At 44.5% G+C, this 16,312-nt stretch overlaps 1 protein-coding gene across 2 annotated transcripts in view; it reads right to left on the bottom strand.

Annotated features, from left to right (window-relative positions):
- The window catches only part of HS1BP3 (HCLS1 binding protein 3), a 74,329-nt gene that overhangs the window by 43,048 nt on the left and 14,969 nt on the right, over positions 1–16,312 (bottom strand). Inside the window, exons 3-4 of one of the 2 annotated variants that reach the window (XM_015410087.1) lie at positions 9,021–9,228; positions 6,846–7,059 (exon numbers count right to left, since the gene is read on the bottom strand). In XM_015410087.1, coding sequence (XP_015265573.1) covers positions 6,846–7,059; positions 9,021–9,228 — 422 coding nt within the window. The remainder of the gene's footprint in view (positions 1–6,845; positions 7,060–9,020; positions 9,229–16,312) is intronic. The other variant, XM_015410088.1, reaches the window with a different exon arrangement.

Genomic DNA, 16,312 nt, shown 5'->3' with positions numbered 1-16,312 from the left:
TGGTAGGTACTAAAAACCCCTGAGCACACTTGTAGACATCTTTAGACACCAAGGAGGAGGACTGCATCTTAACTCCAAGAAATAGCTATGAGGACATGGTACTGAACTCAGCAGGCGATGGCCTCGAGATACTGAAACAAAGGTCATGGATTATTTCTAAAAGCAAGAACATAAGAAGAGCCACGCTAGACCAGACCAAAGCCCCATTAAGTCCAGCATTCTGTTCATACAGGAACCAACCAGCTGCCTCTAGAAAGCCCACAAGCAAGACGGCTGCAACAGCATCCTCCCACCTGTGCTCATCAGCAACTGACAGAAAGAGGCGTTCTGCCTCTGACACTGGGGGAGGGGAGTAGATAGCTGTCAGGACTAGCAGCCACTGATAGTCCCATCCCATCCTCCATGAATTTGTCCGCTCCCTTTTAAAGCCTCCAAGCTGGCAGCCCTTACCACATCCTATGGCATGCTTTCCTAGTCTTGCCCAAGCAAGGGGGCATCCAGTGAATCAAGTTGTGCAGCACAGAGGAGGAAGAGGAGAACGAGGGCAGATGAAAGAGAATTATAGTGCCTCTCCATTACCATCTTTAGGGATATTGTAAGGATCAGGGTGTAGATGACTGCCTTTTAGTCGCATTTCTGTTTATCCTTGCTCCATTTGTTGTGTTTGCATATATGATATGCAGTTTTCCCTCTAAGCTGAGTTACTGTGAGCTAGCTCACAGTTTTTTAGCCTCTGTCACACGTTTTTGTCTTAGTTCAGGAAGGATATTAGTTTTAATATATGCCATAGCCAAATCGCTTGCTCACAGCTTTAATGCCAGTAGCTCACAAAATGCCTGTTTGCTCACAGGACTCCACAGCTTAGAGGGAGCATTGGTGCTATGTGCTTTTTATTTTCTTATCAAACTTCTTTTCATTTTCAGTGCAGCTAGTCTGATATCTGTGACCCACATTAATCCTGGGGGGGGGAGCACTTAAACCCTATTCCCCTTGCGTACTCACAACATTTTGCCCCTTCTCTATTTTATTGTCATAACAAACATGAGGAAAGTCAGCCTGAAAAAGATTGACTGTCCAAAGATCATCCACTGAGCTCCCAAGACAGTCTGGAGATTCCAACCCAGGTCTCACAAATCCCAGTCCGACACTCTAGCCGTAGTAGGTTGTCCATGTAAGAAAAAGAAAAAATCAAAAGGCAAAGCCATGAAGGTGCAGCTGGAAGTGCAATTAAAAATATTCCAGACGTCTTTTGACATTCCTTTTCACAACAATTTTTAAACTCCTTTTCATGACACATGTGACTTCACACTTTACTGGGTTGAGTTTCCATAAGAAGAATTTCAAAATACGTTCGGGAATATTTATGCTAAACTTTAAACCACACTTTATTGCTTCTGGCTTAATGTTTGGCGCAGCTCCCCCTTTCTTTATGCAGGCTATGCGCCACAAGTAGAGTCTGCAGGGATGGGCTATGGCAGCCGTCTTACAGAAATGAGCCCGGTCTGGGTCTGTCTAGTGACTGTATGGGAGACTGCTGGTGCATGGCACTCCATGGCAAAAGGCAGAATACGAAATTAACAAAATACATCATCAAAGCTGTTATAGCTGGGCTGGAAAACCAGTAGCTGTTTTTGAGGGTTTATCTGTAAAAGGTGCTGCTGAAAACGCCAAAGAGAAAGAGAAAGAGAAAGAGAAAGAGAAGAGAAGAGAAGAGAAGAGAAAGAGAAAGAGAAAGAGAAAGAGCAGAGAAGAGAAGAGAAGAGAAGAGAAGAGAAAGAGAAAGAGAAAGAGAAAGAGCAGAGAAGAGAAGAGAAGAGAAGAGAAGAGAAAGAGAAAGAGAAAGAGAAAGAGCAGAGAAGAGAAGAGAAGAGAAGAGAAGAGAAAGAGAAAGAGAAAGAGAAAGAGCAGAGAAGAGAAGAGAAGAGAAGAGAAGAGAAAGAGAAAGAGAAAGAGAAAGAGCAGAGAAGAGAAGAGAAGAGAAGAGAAGAGAAAGAGAAAGAGAAAGAGAAAGAGCAGAGAAGAGAAGAGAAGAGAAGAGAAGAGAAAGAGAAAGAGAAAGAGAAAGAGCAGAGAAGAGAAGAGAAGAGAAGAGAAGAGAAGACTCTCCATTTCTGAGGCTGAATACAAAATTGTACATTTCCCCCTTGGGATCTATTTCAGAGCTCTAGAATCTCAGTATAAGGTGAATGCTAGCTGTGTATTTAAAGAGAACCACGAATTCCATCCCTCTGGAATTTTAGCAATCTCATTTAGCTGAAAACTACCGGCTGCATAAACAGCCACTGATGTTTGCTCATTTAATTCCAGCAATCAAAGAAACAGCTCTTACATTGCCAGTGGTGAAATCTTACCTTGCAACCAAACAAATGCAAAGTTTCCACTTGTAATTATTAACCAATCCCTTATTACTTAAACCTTTTGAATATAAGCAATGCAATCAAGCCTGTTAACTCAGAAGTAAATCTTACAGTCCAAAGGGACTTACTCCCAAGTAAGTGTACTTAGGACTGCATTCTTAAATAGCTCACTATCACTAGAAGACCAGCGGCTGACCTATTGGTATTTCCTCTTCCCTTCCAAAAGAGGGCATTTCCTCTTCCCCTCCAAAAGAGCAAAGGAAAAAAAATTGCTATCACATGTGCAGTTCAGTTTCCAAGGTAATCTCAGTGTTCACTGGGGGAAAATTATGTTTCTAGCCCTTTTGACTGCAAATATATGTTTGGAATGCAGGCAATGTTTCTTGGAATGACAGAAGCAAGATGGGTGGACATGCCAGATGGAGATGTGCACTAGTCATAAAGCATGACTAAATCTGGATCCATGCCAATGAATTTAGGCTTTTTTCACTTGCTTCTTTCTCCAATCAGCTTTCCGAACCTAGATCTGCAGCCATGGAGGAGAGAAGCTTCTGGACGATTCCTATTAAAAAAAAATGGGGTGGGGGAGGGAATCCCAATGATGGCCGGCAGCAGTTTATTCATTAGACTCTCACGTAACCACTACAGGGAATCCATTAAAACTGATAGCCTTTGCTTCTATATTAAGAGTTCGGAACTGAAACACACACTCAAAGAAGAAGGGATCCATCCAGGTTCTTATGTGTGCCCAGTATGGTTCCTCTATTGATTTATTTTTTTTCAAGCCACAAATTCCTGACTGCCTCAGAGAACATCCCCAGTGTTCCCTCTAAGCTGAGCTAGGGTGAGCTAACTCACAGATTTTTAGCCTCACGCGTTTTTAGCCAGTTTTTTAGCCTCACACATTTTTGCCTTAGCTCAAGAAGGATGGCTCCACAGCAAAGTAATTTATGGAGTAGCCAAAATCATCCGCTCACAACTTTAATGCTAGTAGCTCACGAAGTAGAATTTTTGCTCACAAGACTCCACGGCTTAGAGGGAGCATTGTCCCCAGTGTGTGTCCAAATTCTGAGAGTAGACTGTTGGGTGACACAGAGTGGAGTGAGGGATAGTTTAGAACCACGGGCCCTTCCATAGGCACAGAACTCTTCTGGTGGCTCTCTGGATCCTAGCCAAAGATTTGCAATTTGTCTAATTAGATACACCAGAAACCAAGAAGGAATGCTTTCTGGCATTTTGAATCCTTTACTACCTATGTTTGGTGTTTGTAGAATATCCAATGAAACATGTTGTCCAGTTCTAAGGATAATTTTCCTACCCAAAAAAGGATAGCCTTTTTAAAATAAGCCTACAGCCACAGAAACAGAGTACTTTATCTAGCTTTTCAGCATAAATAATGATCACACAAAACAAAAATGCATCTTAGCTTTTAATGCGTACAGGGGAAGAGCTCAGACTTTGAGCAATATTGGACACTGCTGAATGAGGGATGCTTAGAATACTCTAATAATTACACTAATGGAAAAGATACCCCCCCTTATGCTAAAGTAATTCCTGAAAATACAATAGGGGTACTCTTCAAAAATAAGTCCTTATGGCTTGCTTCCTTCAGTCACATCCAGTTCTAATTCATTCCCTGGAGGCTTGCCAGAAATCATTTAGACTCAGTATTGTGACCCATTTGAAAACTGAATGCTGTTCCAACAATATTCTTTGTATCACTGGATGGAAGGAAGGATAGATCATAAGGAATGCAATTTCTCTGCTTCCTGTAGCAATCCTTAACTACAAATAACCACTTTTGTATTATGATGTTTGACACATCAGAAAAATCAGTACCTCGCCCTGACCTGGGTAGCCCAGGCAAGCCCGATCTCGTCAAATCCTGGAAACTAAGCAGGTTCGACTCTGGCAAGTACTTGGATGGGAGACCTCCTTGGAATACCAGAGGCGGCAGGTGGGGGCAGGCTTTATTCAGCCACCTCTCTGAATATACTCCAGGCCCCCGGTAGGGGTCAGTCACTAGAGGTCACCATGACTTCCAGGTGCACACACACACACAGAGTCAGTCACCAGAGGTCACCATGGCTTCTGGGTGCACACAGACACATGTACATATAAAAAATAAGAAAAAGAAAAAGAAAAATCAGTACCTCATTTATTTATACTCTGCTTTCCTCCCCAGTGGAGACCCAAAGTGGCTTACAGCATCATTCTCCCTTCCTCCACTTTATCTTCACCACCACCACGTTAGGTGGGTTAGGCAGAGAGTATGACGGGCCCAAGGTCACCTAGTGTGCTTCTATGACAAACTAGGAACCTGAGCCTAGATCTCCCAGATCCTAGTCTGTCAGTCTAACCATTGCACTCTCCAGAATACCTTTCTAACATTTTCTGTTTTGCAGTCAAGCCAACAAAGACAATGGCTCAGTTCAGATGCTGCACAAAACTATGGTTTAATCCAATGATCCCCAACCTTTTTGCACCTGTGGGCACCTGTGGAATTTTGACACAGTGACAAAATGTCTGCCACAACATGGTTGCCACAGGAAGTGAAGCCAGCCACAAAATTGCTGCTCTAGTCACACAGTGAAGATCTTTGGGCTCTGCTGGCAGCTTCCGCCAAAGTAGCATTTAAAAAAAAAAATGCACAGCCAATCAAATCTCCAATGGCCAATCAGAATCATAGAATCATAGAATCATAGAATGTTAGAGTTGGAAGGGACCTTGCAGGTCATCTAGTCCAACCCCCTGCACTCTGCAGGAGCATAGCCGAAAGATAGCCCTACACACCTACAACATACCCGAAAGATGGTCGTCCAGCCTCCGCTTGAAAACGTCCAGCAAAGGAGCATCCACCACCTCCCGAGGCAGACTGTTCCACTGCTCAACCACTCTTACAGTAAGGACGTTTCTCCTGATATTTAGCCAGTAAAGAATCCCTTGTAATTTCCACCCATTAGATCTAGTCTTGCAATCCGGAGCAAGAGAGAATAGATCTGCTCCATCTTCTACATGACAGCCCTTCAAATACTTGAGGACTGCAATCATGTCCCAATCATGTCCCTTCCTTGTTACTTCCTTCCTCTTGCTCAGGATTTGCTAGCTCTTGCCGTTCTCTCAGGAGCCCCTCTTCCTTCACGTCTAAAAAGCTTTCTGCCTCCCTGATGTTCCTCAGTGTACAGATTTGTGCCTTGAGTTCTCCCACCTTCTCCTCAAGCATTCTTATAAGCTTGCACTTGCAGCATGTGTAATGCATTTCATGGCATGGCAGAAAAATGATCATGGTGCAACGCACGCAGGTCACTGGAGTAGATCCTTTGTCATCCTTCTTCCTTGGAGCAATGCTATCTTCTAGAGCCTCAGGAACTTTCCTCAAACTCTGACCTAAACTCTTATTGTGGTAATGTACCCTGAAAACTTTGAGACCTACCAAATGGCTACCTTGCCAGCAGTTCTCCGCCAAGAACTCAAAAGCAGCCCTCTCCTCAGGTTCTTACAAGGCCTCCAAGCAAGACCCACAGGCTAGGACCCACAGGCTAAGAGCCGCAGGCCCCTTCCTGCTCAGCACAGCAGAGCCCAGCACAATAGGGGGCGGGGCTTGCAATCAACAGCACCCCACAGCAACTCAGCCTCCAACAACCCCCAAAGCACAAACAGCCCCAAACAGACTTAAACAGAACCACTCTCTATCAGACTATAAAGAACCCAACTCTCTCTCAGCTCCCACACAGCAGCTAGGAAGGCAAAAGGAGAAAGAAAAATCCCCTACCTTCTATCAGCAACCCACCACGTGCTCTCCAGAATCCAGAACTAAGTTATACTTGATCACGTCAAGAGGGTTGACATCATCTTCCTCTTCCTCATCCTTTTTTTCTTTCGCACTTTTAACGACAGCCCCACCTAGCCCTGCCCACTTTCTGAGAAACACATGGCAGGCTCCAGGAAATGTGTGGGTGGGCCCACGGGCAACATGTTGGGGACTCCTGGTTTAAACAAACTATCTATGGTGAATAATCTGAACATGGGTTATTCCACTAACAAGCTAGGATCTGAAAGAGTTTGGAGTTGGTTTAATTAACCACAGTTAACTATGGCTCCACGGGATGCATAGAGACATTCTGGCTTGTTGCCCAGTGCCACACTCATTGCACAACAAAACACCAAATTTCTGAAGGGGGGAAAAAACAAAGGGATTTGTCATGGAAAACCAGGGTAGGATGATCATTTGCTAGCTGAACTTCACATGAACCAGTTAAAATAAACCACAGTTTTGCATTACAACTGAACCAGGTCAATTGCTTTTATTTGGATCCTCCTGCACCAAACTGGGCCCCTGCCGTGCTTTAGAATTGATTTCCCATGGAGAATGCACGGCTGCTGTGTCTAATGTAACATGTAATTTGGGCCTCAAACTTCAACATTACTTTTTTGGAACAAATGATGTTTGAGTTAATATGGTATAAGCAGAATAAAACTAAGTTATACTTGATCACGCCAAGAGGGTCGACATCATCGTCCTCTTCCTCATCCTCTTCTTCTTTTGTACTTTTAACTCCTTGCTCTTTCGAGGACTTGAACTGGGGAATGATGTCAGACGCTCCTTCCTCTCTGAAGAAATCAAAAGCTTCATTTTCTTCCTCTTCCTTATCAGGAAGGTTTTTACCCTTGAAGTCAACCACACTAGCAGATCTGGTTCCTGCTGGGGGGAAAAAACATGGGAAATGAATAACAAGTTGATTTGAACAGCTAACTCCTGTTACTGGCATGTGCTCATCTCCCTGACTGCTGACAGATCTGCAAACAGAATGTAGGAGATTTATTCTTATATTAATAAACAACACGTTTTTGTGCCATGTAGCTAGTAGTCTAATAGTTCCTTTCATTTTATAGCAACTGTGCTGCAGGATTTCAAAGAGGGCCACATACAGGCACCATAACTTACCTATCTAGAGACAGAGAGAGACTGACAAACAGACAATTAGGCTCTCTGCCTTGACACAGAGGGAGTCTACGTCTTCAGTCTGTGCACAATAATTTTTTTTAAAAGGCTCCAAAATCCAGTGTTATGAACGACGGTGTGCGTACTGTTATTATCAACAAATTCCAACCCTGATTAGAGCCTTCAGATTCTGCTAATAACCAGACATCTACTTCTTTTTGATTTAAGGCCAAAAGTACAACCACATGACATTTAAGCTGTGCATAACTACCATTAGCAGCTGCTTAGATCCAGCCCTGATAATCTAACTATATCAAGAACCAGCTGTCCCTGTTCTGTGATTCCATAATCATGTTGTAGCTGTATGGTGCTTGGTGAAGAGCACAAATATTCTGAGAATGTCGCTCTCACTTAGAAAAAGAAGTTTCTAGCTCACTGGGTAGGCAATGCCTAGCAACGTCCGAGAAGCCCTGAGGACCAGGGTAGAGCAGAGGGGAAGCCAACCGAGAATTCTTGTAGTCCAGACAGCATTTCAGTGCTCTATGGAACTATTTTGAATACATTATTAGGAAATAAGCCCACACAAATTGGTTTAAATTGCAAATGGCTGTAGAATTCAACTCTTCATGGTACAGAAATGTGGATACCTAGCTGCAGAATTTTGATTTTGATTTATTAATTTCCTGGAACCAATAACTTCCTCCTGTAGCAAGCTCTCTTACAAGTTTCTCTTGCATTTAAATCAAGTACTACAGATCTCTAGTATCTGAGTACAGGATTTATAGTAAAGAAGTTGACAGTATTGCACATCACATTTTCAAAGATATATTTAAAAAGGGGATGTCTTTGGAGTCCAATTTAACCCCAGGATTAAGCAAAACTCCCCAAAGGGATACATATAAACCTACTCAAAACGATAGCAAATGAAGGCTTTGTTAATCGGCAGACAATTTACTCTTTGATTCTGAATACATTTACATTTAATTTATACTAAAATCAATTACCTCTAAGTAAAACTATTCTGAACTGGTCTAGATATTAGATTCACTGTACTATTTTGAACCTCTGCAGCAATTTACCTTCCCCTACAGGCTTATCCATTTACTAGAGTACAATATGTCCACTGGGGCTAGCACAGCGAGTTTCCTGCCCCCCAAGTGTCAACCACCAGTGGTATGAACTGGTGATAGGAAAACTCACAGACCCTGTATGCCATGGCAGGGAGTGGAAATTTGCTTCAAGGATTCTGACTCCATAGGCAAAGTTAGTACCTTGATGAGCTAAAATGTTCTTGAGACATGTCAAATGTAGGAAAGCTTCATTCAGAATTTCACAGCCTGATTGTAATATGTACTACCGGTCCTTAACATAATAGCAGTAGAACTCAGCCTTAAACTGTTTTGGAAGAACACTGTTTATTTTGCAAACATTTTGGACCTGCGACGTTTGAACCAATGTTCCCTCTAAGCTGAGTTAGTGTAAGCTAGCTCATATTTTTTAGCCTCCGGCTCACACACTTTTTGTCTTAGCTCAGGAAGGATGGCTCCAGAGCAAACTAATTTATGCAGCAGCCAAATCGCTCACCCACAACTTTAATGCCAGTAGCTCGCAAAGTAGAATTTTTGCTCACAAGACTCCACAGCTTAGAGGAAGCATTGGTTTGAACCCTTACGTATTGAAGAAATTTCCTTCTGTTTTTAAAAAGAACATTTTGGAATTACCTAGGAATTCCAGTAACTCAGGGCTCATTGCAAGATCTGCTTCCTTGGAAATGGATCGCATGATCTCATTGAACATAACTCTTCGCTCTCGAATGTCCGATTCCCCGACAAACAACACTTTCCTTGGCAGTGAAGGCAGAGATGCTTGTGGATACCTTGAAACCAGTTTTTGATAAAATTCCTCAATCTCGCTGTATTTCTTTGAGACCTATGATGACATGGGCAAAATATAAATTCTTTATTAAATGGCAAATGTGAAGAAGCATGTAAAGGAGAACACAATTCCTCATGATTTCTGAAGCAAAATTTAGTGGTCATGTACGGGCATTATCACCTTGTTGAGGTCCTAGCAAAGGCGGAGGTAAGAACTTCCATCCCCAACTGTTGGTTTCCCACACATGACTGATATTCCCACATGAACACATGAAGCTGCCTTATACTGAGTCAGACATTTGGTTGATCAGATCAAGGTCAGTATCGTCTACTCAGACCGGCAGCAGCTCTCCAGGGTCTCAGGCAGAGGTCTTTCACATCACCTACTGCCCAACTTGGTTCGGGAGAGGCTAAAGAGTCCAGACACCACTCAAACCTACAGTATGATTAAATTAACAATGGTTAGAGTGATCACCTGAACATGGTCTAACTATAGGTAGGTAGGGTCTGGTTAGAGTGATCACCTGAACATGGTCTACCCCACTAACTATAGGTAGGTAGGGTCCATTCAAAAGGGATCTGAAATCATGGTCTGAAGTAGGTTTATTTACCACAGTTAGTCTTAACCGTGGCTTGCAAGATGTACAAATGCAGACATTTTGGCTTAATCCAGGCTTGATCCCTGACAGCACAGCACCCTTACCGCAATGCCAGCTGGAATACGGTGGGTCTCTGTGGGGGGAAGCATTAAGGCAATGCAATCAACACACTTCTTGGTTATGAAACCAAAAGGCAGGGGATAAACATTGTAAACAAATAAATTTCAATTTAAATAGACAGATACATTTCAATGATTGCCTGTGAGCTAAATCATGATTTTACAAACTAGCCCTAGTCTTTTAAATAAACTACAGTTTTCCATAAAGTCTGAACCAAGCCTCGAGACTCTCTTATACCACTATGCCGATATGTTATAGAGCACCAGACTTTAGCCCTTAAGACCTTGGTTCAAATACCTGTTCAACCATGATATTTAGACAAATCATCAGAATATTTTAAAGCCCTGCTGGTTTAGACCAAAGCTCCATCTTATCCAGCTTTCTGCTTTCATTAGCAGATAACCATGTGCTTTCAAGACCCTGCCGGCCCATGTTAGGCACAAAGACAGCGGCCTCCCCTGCGGAGTCTCAGTCCCTCGTATTCAAAGGAAGACATATATGACAGGGGACTTTTTTCAAGAAACAGAGAACAAGTCTAAGGTATAATTGAAGGGTAATTGGATTGAAGGAAGGGAAGCATCTAAACACAATTACATAAAGTGAATTAAAGAGGGTGGGAAAGGGTGGAGAGCCATGCAGGGACTAGTTCAAAGATATAATTGAAGGAAAATTGCATGGAAGAAGAGCAAGAGGAAGCCCCAAAATAAAATTATATAAAGCAAATTAAAGTGCGGGGGATGGTAGAGACATATACAGACCTGCAAAGGTTTGCCTGAGATAAAAGTATCGAGAGCTGTCCAAGACCAACTTACAGGTTGAAATAGGGAACGACTACCCTTGCAAAATTAGCGCACTCATTGAGGGACCCAAATGCACAAATTCTGATATTCAGGCACCACAAGTTCTACTGAGGTAGCAGCATGGATTCAAAAAGATGGGGGGTGGGGCGTTGAATGCAAGATCCCACCTTATACTGAGTCAGCCCTGCGGTCTATCAAGATCACGGTTGTCTGCTCTAATGGTAGTGGCTCTCCAGGGTCTCATGCAGAAGTCATTCACTTGATGACTGATTCTTTTACTTGGAGATGGGTTGGTTCTGGGACCTTCTACACGAAAAGTAGATGCCGTAACCACTGAGCCAAGGCCCCTCCCCTTTACTGACACATATTCAGCCTCCAAGGTTTCTGCCTTGTGGCTACCCATTGCCCAAGCTGTGGCCATAAATGATGATGTACACAGCATTTTGCTTTCTGTAGAGTGATACAGATCAGTCCACCAACTTGTCATGCACTGATTTAAGAGGCCGTTTCTTGGACAAGAGAACAACAAAACAATACCCTGAACAAGACCAAACGCAAACCCATTAAATCCACCCTGGCATAAGGTTGTTCTTGTTGTTTTAACTTTTCTAGTGTGAACCCATGCAGCAGATTCATAACTAACTTCAAACAGTTACATATCCTTAGCCAATTAAATGGGTGTGAATGTTCACCCACTGTAGTTATTCAGTGCTGGAGACCAAATTTGCATTTAATTTTTCATGCATTAACAGAGTGAAAACAATGCACCCTTCCCCCCCCTGTGTTGCTTTAAAAATAATGGAAACCCATTAACTCCAAATGGAAACATACAAATATAAGTAATCTGTGAACAGAATGATATTCTTTCTCCACGCCTACACAACATGCATCTTAAATGGTGCTCGAGTGCCCTCTACTGGAATTATCCAAGCTATAATAGTCAAACATTAAAGTGACTTGCATTTCCTGATTCTGTTACACACATTAATTTGGAAAATCAACTGAGACAAATAGGTTTCTATAGTACTTTCCAAATTCTCTATGTTGAAATCCAGCAGATGTGGATATGACTGATGAAATCTCAGCAATGTTGCATCTATCTATCTATCTATCTATCTATCTATCTATCTATCTATCTATCCAGGGCTCTTTTTGTAGAAAAAGCCCAGCAGGAACTCATTAGCATAACAGGCCACACTCAACAGCAGAAACTCATTAGCATATTAGGCCACACCCCTGACAGCACAGCTCATTAGCACATTAGGCCGCACCCCCATGTTACCAGAAGTGTGGGCATCCAGCCACACCCACCTTTTGCTTGTTATTCTGTTTACCTTGTTTGTTGTCAAAACCCAGGGCCTTTTTTTGTAGCAGGAACTCCTTTGCATGTTAGGCCACACACCCCTAATGTAGCCAGTCCTAATGAGTTCCTGCTGTTGGGTGTGGCCTATTATGCTAATGAGTTCCTGCTGGGCGTGGCCAACCTGGGAGCCAGCCGGAACTCTGTTCTCGTGCGTTCCTGCCCCAAAATAGCCCTGTATCTATCAATCATCACCATATGGCAACACTGCAACATATTGTTTTGTTATAGTATACTGCAAGCATTTATCATATGGTATAGGATGCCCTTAAGGCCTTTCTGCACAAAGCTGTACCCAAACGCATCTTATACTTTCAGTGATACACCTGCAAGCATAACAAGAAGTCCATTTGTAAGTAACAGATGCAGGAGGTTACAAAGCTGCTGTTTCTGTGCGTACCTCAGAGGTCATTTTGGGGGGGAACGCGGGGGAACACAGTTCCCCCGGGTGAGGTGCAGGGGGGTGGGGCACATGATGAAGCACCGCCCCCTTCTTCCGGCTGCCCCGCTTCCAGCCCTCATTCAGCCAGGAGGAGGCAGGAGAAGAGGGAGGGTAAGTTGCTTCCTCCCCGCCTCTCCCCACCCCTGCCTGCCTGGGGCCAGGGAGGGCCTTGGCGGGGCTTCCTCGCACTCCCGCTGGCCTTGCAGGTCCACCGCTGGGCCCCTGATGTCAGGGGGTGTGGCATATGCTAATGAGTTATGCTAATGAGTTCCCCTAGCTCTTTTTCTAGGAAATGACTCCTGGCGTACCTCATGGGTTTCCGCTTTTCACACAGTGTGAGATGCCACTCCAGAGAGTTCTCTGGCCTCCAGGAAATACTTTTTAGGGGGAGCACAGGGGGAGGAGAGCCTGAAACCCCCTGGTTTTATGTAGAAGTCTGAACAAAGACTTCCAGACCCCAACTCACAACTCTGTTGTGCCATGGAATTCAAAAACACTGAATCTAATTGCATGAAGCTCCCAGGCCCCTTACCTGTGTATCTTATTCCAGAATCATATACGTAGTAGTCACTCAGTTTGGTACCCTTCAGACCATGTGCAGACATAGAAAGGGACAAATTGGAACATCTCTACCAATGGAAGAGATTTCCTAGTTTTGCCAAAAACAGCAGCAGTGCAAACGGTCCTCACACACCTTCAAAGCCATGGTGTCAAAAGCCTGTGCATGCAGGATGAACATACACGAACACATGAAGCTGCCTTATACTAAATCAGACCATTGGTCTATCAAGGTCAGTACTGTCTACTCAGACTTGCAAAGACTCTCCAAGGTCTCAAGCAGAAGTCTTTTACATCGGCTAGAACCTGGATCCTTTTAACTGGAGATGCCAGGGACTGGACCTGAGGCCTTCTGCATGTCAAGCAGCTGCTGAATCACTGAGCCACGCCCCCCCCACTCACACCACTTGTGCATACTCTGGCTGGACATTAATCTCCCCTCAGTCTAGTTCAGCAATCATATAGGCTAGACAACCCAAGACCAATTCTGCAAGTGCTCTAGGGAAGAAAGAAGGTTGAGCAGAGAATGATAAAGGGGTCGCAGCAGGAGCCAGTGCGGTGTAGAGGTTAGAGCAGGGGTCCCCAACCTTTCTGAGCCTACAGGCACCTTTGGAATTCTGACACAACATGGAGGGCACAGCCACAAAATGGCTGCTACAAAACAGCTGCCATAAGAGGCAGAGCCAGCCACAAAATGGCTGCCACAGTTCACCTTCAGTCACACAGTAAAGATCCTTGCACTGTGGTGGCAGCTGCTCCCAAAATGTTTTTTTAAATCTGCACAGCTAATAAAATCTCCAGTGGCCAATCAGAAGCCTTGCTGACCAAGTCCCATCTGATCCCGCCCATTGTCTAGAAACACTTGGTGGGTGCCAGGAAAAGTCAGGCACTACGTTGTGAACCTCTAGGTTGCAGTGTCTTAGTGGAATCTGGGAGAGCTGGATTCAGATCTCCCATGCTGCTCACCGAGTGATCTTGGGCCAGTCGCATGGACACAGTGCAGCCTCCTTCTGAGGGGCTTACTCCCAGGCAGGTGTTCTTATGATTCTAGCTTGCATCTAACTTGTTCCCCACTCTACTGTCATTCACACCCACATGCACTGGTTATCTGTAGCTCAGTGAATCCGACAGCCCCATGCATTCACCAAAGAGGCATACTTCTGAGTAGACGTGCTTAGGATTGTTCCCAGAGAGCACAAGAGTATGTGCCTGTGCCTGCATAAATCTGTGCAAAATCAGAAGACAGTTTCCCAGCTATGTCGCTGTACTTTGATAAATCTTAAATAGTTCTGAATACCAAAATAGGCTTGGTGAAACCTGTTGGAGAAAGGATAGCCTGCGAATAGTTACTGTAAATACTGCTGAAAGAGTAGTTTGGTCCACTTGTACCCTAGGGGGAGCTGTGGAGCATTCTCTAGTGTTTAGGGCAGAGGTGTCGAACTCATTTGCTATAAGGGCCAGATCTAACATAAATGTCACTTTGTTGGGCCAGGCCATGTGTGCCATAAAATGCAACACGAGGTACTGGAAATATAAACTTTATAAAGATTATTTCATATGCCAAATGGCAATAGCAGGCATGACTGGATTAGGTGTGATATGCAGAGGGGATAGTGGGCGGGGAGATACCAGCACTAGTAATGAGACAGGAAACCTAGATCTCTATTTGGTATAGGAGGATTCACTCCAGGAGGATGCAAAGAATAAATGGAAATAAGACTGAAGAAGTGAGCAGTGACTCACAAAAGCATATAAAGGTAAAGGTTCCCTTGCTCGAAAGCCAGTCGAGTCCGACTCTAGGGTTGCAGTGCTCATCTCCGTTTCCAAGCCGAAGAGCCAGCGCTGTCTGAAGACGTTTCCGTGGTCATGTGGCTGGCATGACTAAACACCAAGGCGCACGGAATGCTGTTACCTTCCCACCGAAGTGGTACCTATTTATCTACTTGCAATTTCTTGCTTTCGAACTGCTAGGTTGGCAGGAGCTGGAACTAGAGACGGGAGCTCACTCCGTCATGCGGCACCTGGGTCTTGAACTGCTGAACTACTGACCTTCCACAGCCTGCAGTTCAGCGTCTTAACCACTTGAGCCACCGCACATAACAAAAGCACATAACCTACCACAAATTTTGTTAGTCTTTAAGGTGCTACTGGACTCTTACGTTTTCTACTTCTATTAGAAACCACAACATTCAAAAACCAGTGGGGGGACATTTTAACCTTCCAGGACATTCAGTTGCTGACCTAAGTGTAACAGTTCTCTTACAAAGGAATTTCAAAGGGAGATAAGAAAGAGAGACTGTTGGCTTCCGGTTTGGACTCTGTGAATGGCGGTCACATCTTCGGGGAGCTCCCGGAGTCGATTCGCCCACGCGCGGCCAAGGGGGGGGATCCGCACAAGCGGAGACCCTAAGGAACCTCAGTTAGGGGTTCCGATCCAAGGCGCACAGGGGATGTGCCTCTTTCCTGGCCAGATGGTCGGAAATTGAGGCTCGCCCCATGCCCCAATGGCCCTAGCCGCGGCAGTGCCCCACACGGGGACTAGCAGAGCCACCGGACGTCACCGGGTGATGAAGCGGATAAGCGTTTAAAAGGAAGATATTCGGCCAAAACTGTGAGTTGCCGGTCCGAAACGGGAAAAGGAGTGAAGCGCACGCCCCCCCCAGCGAAAAAGCGCAAGGGAGGAGGGGGAAACCCCCCCCGGACATAACAGAGACTGATTTAACAGGAGAAGAGGGGGGAGTGAAATCTGAAAAGAGCAGTGTTACCTTTTGGAGAATTGTTAAAAGACAGGCAGGAAGATTCATTTCCTAGCTGCGCGGCATCCCCCCAGCGAAAAAGCGCAGGGGAGGAGGGGGAACCCCCCCCCGACATAACAGAGACTGATTTAACAGGAGAATAGGGGGGGAGTTAAATTTGAAAAGAGCAGTGTTACCTTTTGGTGAATTGTTAAAAGAGAGGCAGGAAGATTCATTTCCTAGCTGCGCGGCACGAACTTTTAAAAAGTAATCAATAAAATAAAGATGTCGGGGCAGAAAAAGTTCCAGGAGGAGGCGCGCGGCGACGCCGTTGGGAATGGTCGCCTAAAACCGCAGCTCCGCGCACCCCCCTCCATCACCGCTAATTTTAACACATTACACACCAGCGAATTACGCCAAACGATGGGAAGAAACGATGGTATGAACTCACAGAAGAGCACCCCTAAAGCCGGCAACAAATGGTCCGCGGCTAAAGACGATAAGTTAGAAAACAAATCGGCGGTC

The sequence above is a fragment of the Gekko japonicus genome, unplaced genomic scaffold, assembly GCF_001447785.1.
Source record: "Gekko japonicus isolate JY-2015 unplaced genomic scaffold, Gekko_japonicus_V1.1 scaffold400, whole genome shotgun sequence".
Lineage (NCBI taxonomy): Eukaryota > Metazoa > Chordata > Lepidosauria > Squamata > Gekkonidae > Gekko > Gekko japonicus.
The sequence above is the reverse complement of the archived record's forward strand: the minus strand, read 5'-3'. Positions and strand labels throughout refer to the sequence as shown.